The 15,556-nt window shown below is 31.8% G+C and overlaps 1 protein-coding gene across 1 annotated transcript; it reads left to right on the forward strand.

Annotated features, from left to right (window-relative positions):
* The first annotated feature begins 11,858 nt into the window (after nt 1–11,858).
* On the forward strand, nt 11,859–15,556 carry LOC143596880 (WAT1-related protein At1g44800-like). Its single transcript, XM_077075541.1, has 7 exons — nt 11,859–12,358; nt 12,464–12,526; nt 12,976–13,092; nt 13,175–13,427; nt 14,499–14,657; nt 15,083–15,234; nt 15,331–15,556. The coding sequence occupies exons 1-7, from the start codon at nt 12,243–12,245 to the stop codon at nt 15,539–15,541; spliced, it is 1,071 nt and encodes a 356-aa protein (XP_076931656.1). The 5' UTR covers nt 11,859–12,242; the 3' UTR covers nt 15,542–15,556.

Consider the following 15,556-nt stretch of genomic DNA (forward strand, 5'->3'; position numbering starts at 1 on the left):
TAAAATACAAAAGTATGATGTATTTGTTTTGTTTATTGAACTTGTGTACTTGTTAATGTTAATTAAATTAAATAATTATTGTTGCTTTAATTAGTGTCTTTTGAGGTATTGTCCAATCAATACGTTACGCCACGGCATGTTCCGCCGCCTTTGGTCGGGATGTGACATATTAACTCCAATATTTCGGTGTGATCAAGAATAAATGAACATAGACACGTTACAATAGCGGGTTAGTTATCTTGAAACTCAGTTTTCGTGATTGGCGTCGTTCATGGAATGATTTAGCATTAAATGAACCAAAAATAGTCCAAAACTGATCTAATTGTCGGTCGCGCTATGTGGCCAACTTAAGGGAATCCCTCACGGTGCGCAGGAAGTTGTGTTTTACCAAAATTTTCAAAAATGTCATATTTAGTCCCCGTAGTTTCAAAAATGCATTTTTAGTCATTTTAAGCGATTTTAAAGGTTTCTAAGCATTGTTTGACGAGTTTGATAGTTATGAGAATATAAAACAAGTTAAACCAAGTTAAAAACTAATGATACAAAATGAAAATAATTCAAAAAATCCAAATTACATTTCGAGTCGGGTTAAACATAAGCGAATTCAAATACAAAAAATCCGAGATGTTACATGCTCAACAGGATTAGGAGGACAAGCCATGTGATTCACATCAATAAATTTTGTGTAGTTTGATAGTTAACTTTTTAATGTTAAAATAATATTGCATTGTTTTTGGTTGAATAAATATTTGCTTGATTTTTTTGTGATACAAATTGTGTAATATTTAGTACTATTTGGTTTAATTTTTAATATGTTATGTTATAGATTGAAATTATTTAATAAACAAATTTTTGAATACAAATGAAAAATTACAAGAAAAACATAAAAATATTATTAAAACCAATTTTATGATATAAAATTTATATTAAACTACACTGGTTTTGACAAACACGGTTGTATAATGTAAACTTTAAAAAGATTAATATTAAAATAACAATATTTGAATTAATATACAACGGTTATTATGAAATTTTTGTTATTTTTTCTGAATAATTTAGAACAATGTTGTAAAAGTAGGTTTTTAATGCCGAGTACTCCCTGAGTACTCGCTACAAGGTATGTCGCCGAGTCGAGTTTCTTTAATTCCGTCTATTTACTAAGAATTGATTGGTCAACCTTAGTCAGAATCGCGACTAATCGGTCAACTTGGGTCGATTTTAGCTTAAAAAAATAAAACGTACCTCGTATTTCTTTAATATCAAAGAATAAATATCAATTTTTACTTAATGACTGACAATTTTTAGAATAATTTATTATTTAAAAATGTATTTCTCTTATTTATATTGATCTTTACCTATTTGTTATAAAGATTAGTTAATTTATGATATTCGACATATATATAATATCCGAAAACTAATTTTCTTTATATTTATCATATCCGAATACTCTCCGAGTACTCCCCGAGTACACCCTACTCCCCAGTCGGCCGTCTAGGGTCCGCCTAGCGACTTTTGCAACCTTGATTTAGAATGGTTTTGAAAACGTTGTTGTTAGTGTCTAGTTTTTACACCGGTTCGTTATTTCAAAATCACGCCAGTTTACATTGTCACTGGTTTTTACGATAAATTAACATCTTGTCAATTAAACTATTTATTTTTGCGGATACATGTTAATTTGAACGATCACGTTTGATCAACTACATGACTCGATAAAATTTTAATTTCGGTAAATAATGAAATGAAGATTAACTGCTATAGATGATCACATTCAGTCGATAAATATTTGCTTATTTACATAATTGTCTCAATTTTCTACAAATTAAAGTTCTCTTTGTTATGACAAATCTATTGCTTATGTATTGGAAATATTCACATGGTGAATTTGTTATCAAATTCTGCAACAGGAGAAAGAGAATATGCAAGAATCCTAGGCAGGTAATGGCGATGTGCTCAGAGAGTGTGTTGAGGCAGATGTACAACTACAGGGTGACTCGTGATAGCACATCCAAAGCCTCTGATGAGCTTATGCAACTGATCCACCACCAGTTCCCCGATGTCTTCCCCGTCATTGATGATGATGATGATGATGATGATGACGACGACGACGATGATGATGAGGTTAAAGTTGAAAAGATCACAATGTGGGATTGGAATGAGGATACAGGGAATGTGATTGTGAGTAGATCTGACGACTCATTCAAATTCTACCATCCCGACAATATTGCTTTCATCAAGAAGTCTGATTTGAAGCAACTCAACACGCCTGAATTGGTCAACCCTACAAATGATGTTCTGGGAGTCGAGGTGGTGAGTTTGGTGAGATAATTGGTTGTTGCTCCTGATGAGGATGAGGATGCGGACGAGGAGGACGAAGCTTTTGCTACTGCTGCTGATAATGAAGATGAAAGAGAAGTTGATCTTACTATTTATAAATCGGAAGCGATGGATGAAGATGAAATATGAATGTATTTTACTTTTTTTTATTAATGAAAATTTAATGATCTTTGTTAATATGAATTTAGTTCATTACTATACATATAAATATTAAAGAAACAATAAATAAAAAAATGGTACCAATGAAAATAATGATAAATATCGATTATAACTTAGTTCATAACATATAAACACAAAACAAATAATATGTAAAAGAATACAATGAAAATAAAGAGCGGTTAAACCTTAGGAAACCACTGTGTATTGTTTTACAAATATTTTTAATTAATTTACACCGGTTTAGAGATCGTTGTTTATAATTTGTATTATATGCACTGGTTAAATTTAGTGTTCGTGTTATAATCTCTTCATAGAGTCAAAATTTATCAATTCCCGGCCATAGTGTTTACATTTTCATCAAAAGCATTTTGAATCCATTTTACAATCATATTCTTCTTCTCGCTTACCTCCCACCTGCATGCACCGTTTCTTCAAACCCTAAGCGGTAAGTTTTTTCGAATGTTTTATGAATTATAATGATGATGCAAGATTAATGTCTTGATGATAATTTTTCAAAATATGTTCCAAATTAACTCTATTTGTAAGCAGTACGTTTTTTGGCCCAATCTGTATGAGATTGATTTCATTAATTAAGGTATACAAATATTTTTAAGTTAAAAAGATATTTATAAATTATATAGTTTAACTTTATTGATAGGAATCCTTCAAAGATTTAAGATTTGATTATGTATAAGACTAACTAGTTCAATGGAATGATTTGAAAATAAGAGTTGCATCCAAAGAGTTTGAGGTAAGCATACTAGATTAATAGATACTTTGTTTATTTTCAAATGTAATTAATTTTTTATACAAGTTTTAAACGATGAAAAATCTCCACAAGTTTCTATAAGTTACATGTACCCATTACTATACATGTTTTGTTTAAGGGATATTGATTTTTAATACTCCTAAATTTTACTCATTGGACAATAACACTCCCAACTAACGATTTGTCTCCCACCACTCCCAACTTGTAACTTGTTTTACTCTATCACTCCCGAACTTCACGGACCCTAACTCCATTAGTTTTTTTTGCTAACATGGCATGTTTTTGCATATGTGGCATGTTATGTGGAAAAGACCTTCCTTAAAATTAAAATAAAACAACAAATACTACATACATACATACATACATACATACATACATACTACTACAAATATCATCATCATTCCATCACCATCACATCGGCCTCCAACACGTCGGTATCTGCCACCGCCTCCGGCCTCCGTTGCCTTCACCATCACCACCAAACCCTAGACTAACCCAAATTACTTTGCTAAATTCAATTCTCTTGTTTAAAGTTGAATACATTATCAAGGGCTTTTGATCGGAATAAAGAAACGAGTATAATGCAATGTTTATTACCTTGAATCGATGCTCTATCGTTAATGGCGGAACTCGCCGGAAAAACGCGATGGCGGCGACATTTGAATATTACTTATTAGATTAGCATGTCGGCGGTGATTGTTTTGAACAACACATAAACAAAGGACAATACAAGTAATGGAGATTCATAATAAAATTAAGGAGGCTGGCGAGTTCCACCGCCACGACGTTTTTCCGGTGGCAACCACTGCTAGTGGTTGTGAAGATTGCGAGGCCGGCGGTGGTGGTGAAGGTGGTGATAGAGGATTGGAGTGGTGGAGGTTTATGGTGGTGATGGTGGTGTACACAGTGGTTAGAAACATTGGTGGTGTTTGTGTCTGCATATATATATACATATATATATATATATATATATATATATTGTGTGTGTATAGTGTATGTATATATGTATATAGTATTTGTTGTATTTAAGTTTTTGTTTTTAAAGAAGGTATTTTCCACGTAACATGCCACATCTGCAAAAACATGCCATGTCAACAAAAAAATTAACGGAGTTAGAGTCCGTTAAGTTCGGGAGTGATAGAAGAAAACAAGTTACAAGTTAGGAGTAGTGGGAGACAAATTGTTAGTTGGGAGTGTTATTGTCTAATAAGTGAAAGTTGAGAGTAATAAAAACCGGTATCCCTTTTTTTAATTATGTTTACTTGATATATAAAATATTATTCGTTTTCAACAGATGGATTTTGATGAGGAGATCGTCAAGCAATGTTGCTATTATATAAAATACTACGAAATCATATAAATATTATATACTTTTGATTATTTTATAGTTTTTGAATTTATTCTAACGTACTTTATCTCATTATCTATTTTTCATTATCTATTATGAAGCAAATTTTGAAAAGGGGACAAACAATGTAGCTATTATATGAAACACTACGAAATCATATAAGTATTATATTTTTTGGATTAATTTATAGTTTATGAATTTGTTAATCACTTATGTCATTCTATATTATTGGTGATGAACTTAAAGCAAATTTACTATAACTTTATCTCATTTTCTATTATAAAGAGGATTTTGATGAGGGGACAAGCAATGCAGCTATTATATGAAACACTACGAAATCAGATAAGTATTATGTTTTATTTATTATTTTATTTTTTTTATAGTTTATGAGTTTGTTATAACGTACTTTTTCTCAATATCTCTTATAGGTGATGAACTTAAAGCCCATTCCCTTTCTTTAATTCAAGATTATGAAAACTTGCTTTATATTTGGTGTATATTAATATGATTGTATTAGAATTTTGTACGTAAATGGAATATGTATATTGAAATGTACATTTGTGGATGAATAAATATTTTTATTATATATATATATAGAAAAGGGTTCAAATAAAAAGAAATAGTTTTCTAAAAATGGTAAGAAACAATAAATTTTTGACAAGTGGCATTACAACATATGCTGAAAGAACAATTTTAAGAAACTATGTCGGTTATAGTGGTGAAAGAGTAATTATAGGAAACTATGTCGGTTTTTGTTAATTTTAAATCTCAACTATTGATTAACATTATCCAATGGCTATGATTTATTTCTAGTCTTCCTAGAAAACTACTTATTTTTAGTATAACACTCCCATATATATATATATATATATATATATAGGGGATGGTTCATGCGAGAAGTGCGAGAAGTGAATCTCATCCATTGATTATACACATCTATGGTTTAAAATAAAAGATGGCATTTTTGTAATTATCTTAAAAATGTAACAGATGTGTTATGCTAAAAAGGGCAAAATAGTCTAAAGCCGAGGGCTTAGAAGTTGTAACGTATGTTCTCTGTTCTTTTAAGCTCTTATTTCACTCACAAACCATTCACAATAGGCATCGTGAAAAATCCGTCCACCACTTACAAATGACGCAACAAATTGAAGGGTTTAACTACACTATTGTATTTGCTAGTGATTGACCATCAGTGTTAGGGATTGTGTTCATGTCAAGAACAATTGGGGATTTTTTTTAATTATAATCCTTGATCAGGAATGGCGTAAGGAGTTGAGGTATGTAAGTAAATTTGTATTGTTTATCAAACTATAATTAAGAAACACCTACTGTATTTCATCAAATAGGTGCGTAATTCCCAAAAAAAATGTTTACCCAAAATGGGAATTCAATTGTATATATCATGGATGTCTGGACAAAAATTTGGACCTTTTTTAGTTATATATAAACTCAATTTTAAATTTAATAATTATATGATTTTGTTAAGGATAACTACGCAGAAAGTACCCATAATATTAATATGAATAGTTTATATATACTACATGGTGTATTTATTCAATGTTTTTTAAATTACTTTATTTGTGTAGGTTTGTTAACTTTGAACAAGTTGCCTGTGTATGGTGTTTTGTTGCATAAGATGTGTAATATTTTATGTAGAATTACTGTTTAGGAATTGATTACAATATTACTATAACTTTATATATGTTTTGATGGTGATATAAAAGATGTAATTGTCTATGGTTTTGATGTTCGGTCTGTGTGTAGTTATGTTAAAATTATGTAGGCATGCGTTAGATTTTTGTGTATGTGTTTTTCTTGATGTTAAAAGCCCCTACATAGTACGTCTTGAATAATATGCTGATTTTTGTAGGTGATATTATGAATAATTGTAGAATGTGTAGATACATATTGTTTGTTACAATTATGAGTCGCAACATTGTTTGTTGTGTTGGCAGGAAATTCAAAACATAATTGGAAACTCTGTATGGTATGTTGTTATTATGTAGGGAATGTTGATATTGTATATGAGTGTTTATGTTTTTATTAGTGTTCATGGGTTTTTGTGTAGATGAACTGGGTTTGATGTGTAGGTTAAGTCGGTTAGTAGTGTTGGTGAACTTGGTTTGTTGTGTAAGAGAAACTAGAATAGTTTTGGTTGTTGATGTTGTGAATGGAACTTGGTTTGTTGTGTAAGTAGATTTATGTGTTATGTGTAGGAGGTTATGGATTGTGTAATTTGTAATATATTATTTTTTATTTTTATTTTTTATGTATATGATGTTGTGGTTTTATTGTGTATGGTATGTTGATGTGTAGGGGTGCATTGATGTAGGGTGTGTAGTATATTTTATGTTATGTGTAGGTGTTAATTTGAGTATAAATTATGTTATGTGTAGGGTGGATAGTATATATTATGTTATGTGTAGGTTGTGTAGGTTATGTCATTCTTGTAAGGCTAAAGCATAGTAGATTCTTCTTTCCATAAAAAGAAACCGATTATAGAGATAAAAGTGAAATGGAGAGAGATGTTGCATCAATGATTTGTGTTTATTTTTGTAGAAGTAGTCAAGGAAATAAGCCCAACCATGAAGATGTTGCTACTGAGCTCAACAAATAATTGGTAAGTTTATTTTATTTGGGATTTTCAATCTATCTTTTCTTTATAGTTTTCTGGGTCTCTTGAAAACGCTACTTTTTGTTTTGAATCTTGTTTTTATAATTGTTTGTACATTAATGAGATTTTCTTGAAATCATTAACTGTTGGTTGTGTAGGTGTTCTATTTGTTTGTGTACATGTTGAATTGTGTATATGTTGACCTGTTTGAGTACAATACAGTTATGCAGTGTAGGTATATTGATTTTAACTCGTTTATGAAACATAATGTTTTGGTTATGATACCCATAGGGAACCTACTGTTTTGTTATTTGGGGTGAACTTATTTATGCGATTTGGAGATGTGTTTTATAGTTTCAACAAACTGAAGAAATTTTATATAAGCAATTGGTTTTGACTTGTTTGTCGGAGGCACATGAAGAGGAACACGAGAAAAAAAAAAGCACAAGATTGAAAGAATTGAAGTTCCTTACCAAGACATGCTAATACGCTAGTTCTGAGTCCAAACAATTTGGCAGCATTTGTTTATTCATTTGTTTAGCAAATAATTTGATAGTAGTTGTTTAGATTTATTATTCATATAAAGTTTAACCAGGTCAGGTTCAATTTATATTTGTTATTGTATCAATTTATTTTTATTTATATTTTGTTTTCATGTAATCAATTGGTTATATAATTAAGAATGATCTTGGTAAACCCACCATTATAAATCCAGTATATATTTTCCCTCTGGTTTTTGCAGCTTATTGGCATTGTTTCATTATGCTAAACAGGACACAATTAAGGAATTACAATGAAAACACGTTAACCGGGTCACAATTATTGAATTGAAACAAACTATTTCAAACGGGTAAAAATAAACTGCATAAAAATGAAAAGACTCACAATTATTGAATTACAATGAAACATGCCAAACGATATAAAAATTATTCCTACACAAGTCACTATTAAAAACTATAAAGAGCATACCTACATGACCAAATAATAACAGATACAAAGATTCAGGGACATTATAAAAATAAAACTCAAGCCAACTTACTTAACAAGTTACCATAATTAGGATTACTTAACAAAAATAAAACTCAAAACAATTTACTAATCTACCCTCTTAGTTAAATAAAACAAAAAAGAAAAAGAAAAAATATGATTGGTTAAAATATTTTCTCACACTAAGAATACTTCTTAAATGAAGCTAATCCTATATATATATATATATATATATATATATATATATATATATATTATGGTTGTACATTCCCATTATATATAATAAGCCCGTTGTATTTATTTCATTTAAAACACATAGGTTCATGACCCGTTGTGTACATAATTATAAACACCAGGTTTGAGCCCGTTGCATTAGGTTGTAAACTATTATAAACACAGGTTTTATGCCCGTTGTAAAATGGTATAATACATCGGTTGTAGCCCGTTGGTAAATCTATAACACCAATTTTTCAACAACTTATATTTTGTTACTATACAATGGGCTTTTTAACGTTGTAATAATTTACAAATTATGCACTGGTTAGAGGGCTGTTGTAAAATTTTAGCACCAACGTTAAGTGTTGTTACCTGCCGTTTAGATATAACACACCGGTTGTTGGACTGTTTTAAATATCAGATTTCATTTTCGCAACACAACATATATGACGGTTTCCAGATCGTTTCAAAACCCCAAATAACTGTCTTAAAATGGTCTTTTCTGTATCAGTGAAAAAAAACCTATACGACTTGTATAACAGGTTGGAGTTGTATAACACTTAAATTCCCATAACTTTTTTGTTTTCACAATTATTTCTCATCCATTAGACTTTATTTTATAAAAGAGACGTCACTCCCACCCACATAAAAAGAGAGGAGTGATTTAAATTATGATATATAAGCGTGAATGAATATCCAAATCATAAAGTGTATGCAATTATTTTCGCAAAGGTTGATACCACCCACCACACATGATTAATGTTAGTAGTATTTCTCACAAACACTAGAAACTAAACACTACAAATTACATCACATGCCACTTAAACCCAAAATCATTGGGTGGTCAAAGAAATCAAAGAACCCCACAAATGGCCACAATCAGATTTACGTGCCAAAGCAGTGGAAATCCAAATTAGCTCCAAGATTCTATTCTCCCATACCTATTACATGATTCTTTTGGATCAATCTTATTGTGTTCCAACTCTACACGAACAAATATATTGTCATGGATTCCCTGAGAACTTTAAAGTTTCAATAGATTCTTCTTCCAAATTATCATGAGATAATAAAAGGTGCCTAAATTTGAACATTTTATTTTATTTTATTTTATTTTTTCGGGTGAGTTGACAAAAATTAAATGTAAAAATTAAAAAAAAGGTGTTTTTAATGGTATTAACCTTTTCTTCTCCCACTACTAAACAAAGTACTATCATCAAGAAACATTTACGACAAAAAGTTATCACGAGCAAATCCTGACATAACTCCCCAACGGATGCCGTCAAAACCCAAAAGTATTAGGCATCCATACATATATATGTATGAGAAGGTCTAGAATAACTTGTTATAACCTAATGTATCTTGGTGTAGCCTAGAGTAACACACTAACACATGACAATATCAGACGATGGCTACAAGGCCTAAATGTATAAACTATTTATGCATATGTATAAGTATGCCCAAAAGACTTTGGATAACTTAATGTGTCTTAGTATAAGCCGATGCCCATTACAATCCAAAAGTATCCAGTAACATTAAATGATAATTCCATCAGTTACATAGAACCACTTATGAATTGAGAACCTCTGGGAACGTCTTATAGAGAACCACTTGCGAAATTAAACAACGACAACTATCTCAACTTGAAACATCAACACTTGAAGACCACGGAGCTACGTAAATACACTAACACCCGCATTCATCATGGATAGCCTGATGGATGGGTAATTGGATGGCTATATATCTGTAAGCATTAGTGTCACTATGGATCCATCAATTGCTCATCTCGCGTTAGGAACATCCCATGCTGCACAACTATGGAAAGTAATTGATCAAGAAACCTTTTTGCCAACCTGTATTTCCAAGAATTGGCCAACACCAATTGTGGACCGCTTTTCATATCAGCTCCATGAATAAAGGTTTTCATGTTAGTTCATAACCTATGTCGTGGAGCTAACCATCTTCGGTGACAATCAAACAACCAAGACTATCCTCCGTTTTGTAATTGAAATGAATTCATGTCGTCCCCATGTAGGAGCATACTGACCTCCCGTATGTGCTCTAACTAGACAACATTGCGAATGTACGTAGGAAGTCATTAAAAATCCATTGTAAGCATCATATGTAAGAACGTCATACTCAAATAATCTCTTCGATTTGTATATTAACGACTTAAGAAACATCTATATTATGTCAAAGGTTTTTTTTGTAGTCACTAGTGGAAGGTAAACATAAAAAATTTTCAAAGCCATTCACGAGTGCAATTTATTGACGGTAAGAAATACTGCATAATGAGTACGCCTTCACATTAGAATTATTTGGATTGAATTTTTCATCAGTACATAATCTAAGACATACATTTCAAACTTCTTCTACGAGTCTAGGATTGTTATCGTCGAAATTCTTCCAAGCGTTATCATCACTTGGAATGCTATCAAACCTTTTTATTTGATTATCGTGAGGTCAAATCATATGTTCATTGGTCTTTCTTTATGTATAAATTAAGTCTTTGAAGTTCTGGAGCTATCAACATGCATGTAACTAGTCAATACCAAATTAGAATCTCTACCATTTTTCTTGTAACGATATTCATCGTACACTCCACAATAAAACAGCTTACAAGCATCCTTTCAAAATGGTATTTGGAAGTATGATCAGTCATTTTTTGGTAGCCAAGTTATATTAAACGCTTATTTGTCTCATAAAAGTTACCGAGTAGTTATTCACCCTCGAGTAGCTAGCATATCTTTAATTAAAGATTGGAAGTATTTGACTGTAAGTCGAATTTGTACAATATGTGATACTTTACGGTTCAACAATCTAGCTGTAGATTCGACTAGCAATATTGGTGATGCTTGAAAGTGGTTTTGGGTTTGGGCCAGATTGGTGACAACCTCCATGGTATTGGTGGCGCTGCGTCGACCATGGTTGTTTAGGAAGAAACTGCCGCCTGGTTAGACAGAAGAAACCGAAGCCAAGGGATAATGTGTTTGCTACTAGCTAGCTAGTAGATTTTACTTGCTATCTTACCATGATATATTCGTGAACTTTTAATTGATTAATTATATGCGGTGATGCACATTATAATGCGATAGCTATCTTAGTAATGTTTTGAGTTTTGTTTTGTATAACTAATTATCGACCTAAGGATATACTCCACAACTAAATAAAAGATAAATAGTAAACAATGAAAATAAAAAATATGTAGTAAATATAATCGGCTACGAGTACTGTGAAGAATTATTTAATTCGAAAAGGATGATCCCAAAACAAATGAAAAAAACTTACGTGACTGAAGAATGTACGGCTTGTTTTAGTATTTTAAATTTGTTAGCAACATTATACAAATATAATATCATGAAAGGTACCTTGCATGCATAGTTAATTTTATTATTACTTTTACATATATATATATATGTGTAGAGTAGATTCCATGACTTATCATTCATGTTGGCGTGAAACATATGAAATCGTAGGATCTTTTAGTTACAAATGGATGAGGGAATATTCTAACGAAAGAATCAAAGTGAGTGCTTTCCCTTGGTGCAAGCATAGATGGCGTACGTGACAAACGTTGTCGATCTCCACTCAACAATATTTACCACCCAGGTTAAATTTGCTTTCTTTTGCTTTCCCATGTGTATATAAACCCAACCTTGTATTCCAAATAAGCACATCAACTACATTAAACCAATTCATTTCCACAAGTAACCCCATATCTCTAAATTACACATAGCCAAATGGGTTTGCTAATTGACGCGTTAAACTCAGCAAAACCATACCTAGCTATGGTGGCTCTCTAGTTTGGCTATGCTGGAATGTACATCATAACCATGATCGGTATGAAACGTGGCCTCAGCCACTGGATTCTCGTGGTCTATCGCCATGCTACGGCTACTCTTGTCATTGCTCCTTTCGCACTCGCTTTTGAGAGGTTTGTTTTATAATTAAGGACTCTATTCACATGCATGCATGCATGAACATCCACGTCACTATGCCGAATTAGGAGTTACAATTGACGATTTGCTTTATTTTGCAGCAAAATAAGGCCAAAGATGACACGCTCGGTGTTCCTCAAAGTGCTGCTTCTTGGTTTGCTTGAGTAATTCTTCTTACTATGAAACATTATATGGTTACTTTGATAAATATTGGAACTTTGATTTTGATATGCTGCATGCATAAAATGATGGTGCATAAATAGTTTACATGTACATTTACAAATCTTCGGATTTGTAGGTAGTTTAGATATGCGTTAAACAACTCTAGTCATTTTTAAAAGCTCGTGTAGGAACTGGCATGCGGTTTGCTATATCTATGAGCGAACTCAAGAAAAATTGGCTAGTTTTTGTAAAAGAACATTGTCATATTTCATTGAGCAACGTCGAATTGTAAAAACCTTTAAAAAAAGCCTAGGAATACATACCACAACTTTAAACCACCTACAAATCCAAGAAACTAAAATAAAATGCATAATATCTTAAAAGATTACACAGTTACGCATGCCGACTAAATTATATGGACAGATCACTAATGCTACAATTATGTTTATAGACCGGTGATCGATCAAAACCTGTACTTCTTGGGGATGTCCATCACATCCGCAACATACGCCTCTGCGATCGTGAATGTTCTTCCTGCCCTCACCTTTATTATGGCCTTAATTTTCAGGTATATCCACATGCATTTTCAGATTCACTAATTAATTATTACATTTTTTTTTCTAAAAATAAAAACTTAAAAAAAAATCTAGGATGGAGAAAGTGAATCTAAAAAGGGTACATAGCCAAGCGAAAGTGGTAGGGACAGTGATTACAGTGACCGGAGCAATGGTTATGACTTTGTACAAAGGACCCATTGTTGACATATTATGGTACTCCCATCACGGGGCAGGAAACACGCACCATGCTGCAGCCGGTGCTTCGTCGTCCGGTCAAAACTATCTCGCCGGTACTTTGATGATTCTACTTTGTACATGCAGTTGGGCTGGCTACTTTATTGTGCAGGTATATATGTAACATCTCTTCATTTATAAACCATAAAATTAATAACTAATAATGCATTTAACAAAATAACAAAATTGTATCTAGCTAGCTTGTTTAGTTAAGTTATGATTCTATCACCTTAACATTAAGAGTTTGATATCCATCAAATTGTTCTTTGTGTCATCATGTTGTCTGGAACTAATAAACATTTGTATTATTCGAAACAAACGCCATCTCCACTTTGGTGGGATGGTAAAGGCTTAGTCCTTTGGGTGAGAGGTCCAGGTTCGATCCCTGGCAATGGTGGTTTATCCTAAATAGTAGGAGACAAGCTTAAACATTCAAAAAAAAAAAAAAAAAAAAAAATTATTCAAAACAAACAAAATTTGTCTACTGTATGAATGTGTCGTACAGCTTTAATAAACTTGTTTTAACGTACCTTTATCAAAGCTCTTTTCCATTATCCGCTTATTTTTAACATATTTTTTTTCTTCGAATATATAACCAAAATAATACATAATTAAAGTAAAGCTTAAAAACTTTTCTATCACTTTATATGCACAATTATTGGAGAACACGGAGGATATATAAAACAATTTTTCTTTTTTACTTTTTTCTTTTTAATTTTAAAATACTTTAAAATGAAAGAAAATAATCAAATATAACTTATATTGATTTTAATATGAAATTAAAAAAAACCTAGATAAATTAGTTAAATTTTGTTAGTAAGTATTACAGCTAGACATGTATAAGTTATATTACCTATACATACATGATCATTAGTACATTAACGGGCTTTAGCGGTGATTATGAGCCATAATTAGAAGTGGTTCTGGACCGCTTCAAATTAAAATACCACCTCAAAAACTGTTTGGATTTTTCGGGGCAGTTTATGGTTTATTTAATATGTGTACGTAAAGTACAACTTTTAATTAAAATTATGAATCACCGATAATAAAAAAAAAAGTAAACGATTTAGAGTTGTCTTTTTATTGTCTTTTATTAATGTAATTTTGTTATAATCCTGAGTACGTAATTTATATATATTTTTGTAAAACGAAAGTTGGTAATAACATGTAATTTTATGCACAGTCGATGACGTTGAGGGAGTATCCGGCCGAGCTGAGCCTAACGTCGTTGGTATGTATAGCTGGTACTGTGGAAGGTGGGATTATAGCCATGGCTATAGAGCGTGATCCAAAAGCATGGGCTCTTGGCTTCGATTCTAGGCTTCTGGCATCTGTTTACTCAGTGAGTTAATTACTTAAATTCATATTATTTTATCATTCTTTAATTATATTATATGCTTGCAAGATATATATCATGAAAAAGAAAACGTGAACATGAATAAATTATAAATATACTCTTATTCGAACTGTTGCATATATTTGGGATAGCAACGATATTTATTCGATTTGCGAGTTTAACAATTAAGATGTAACATGAACCATATAAATGTAATTATAGTATATATTCAATGTGACGCCATTAATATAGCACCGTTACACAATATAATGCTGTATATAAATTGTCTTTTCGGGGACACTAATTAATAAAGTGATTAGATCATTCTTAAAGATAAAAGTCAAAATCTTGATTCTTGATCCGAATAAGTTTTAATAAATTGTTTAAATCTTGATTCTTGATCCAAACAAGTTATAATTAATTTTTTATAGGGGGTGGTTTGCTCTGGGATTGCCTACTATGCTCAAGGAGTTGTTAACAGGATGCGCGGCCCAGTATTCGTGACCGCATTTAGCCCACTATGCATGATTATAACCGCAGTTCTTGGGGCTATCGTGTTATCAGAGCAAGTTCACCTTGGAAGGTAATTAGCTACTTACTTGCAAACATCAGTTATATATACATGTTTGTTTCACCACATGTACTAAAAAATTCATCATTTTATGACATGTGATAACAGTTTGCTAGGAGCCATTATCATAGTGATGGGGCTTTACTCGGTTGTGTGGGGTAAAAGCAAAGATCATCTACTAACAATGGAAAAAGGTGCGGCTTACGAATTACCAACCGTGGATAAGCGACATCTCCAGGCAGCCGACACCATGGATGAACCATTCAAGGTCACAAAAAAGATGCAAGTCTTCCACAAGAACCCTGATTCCTCACCTTAATTAAGCTATAACATA

The sequence above is a fragment of the Bidens hawaiensis genome, unplaced genomic scaffold (assembly GCF_021521415.1).
Source record: "Bidens hawaiensis isolate Kalapana, Puna unplaced genomic scaffold, B.hawaiensis_p1.1 tig00047344_1, whole genome shotgun sequence".
In the NCBI taxonomy this organism is placed as follows: Eukaryota; Viridiplantae; Streptophyta; class Magnoliopsida; order Asterales; family Asteraceae; genus Bidens; species Bidens hawaiensis.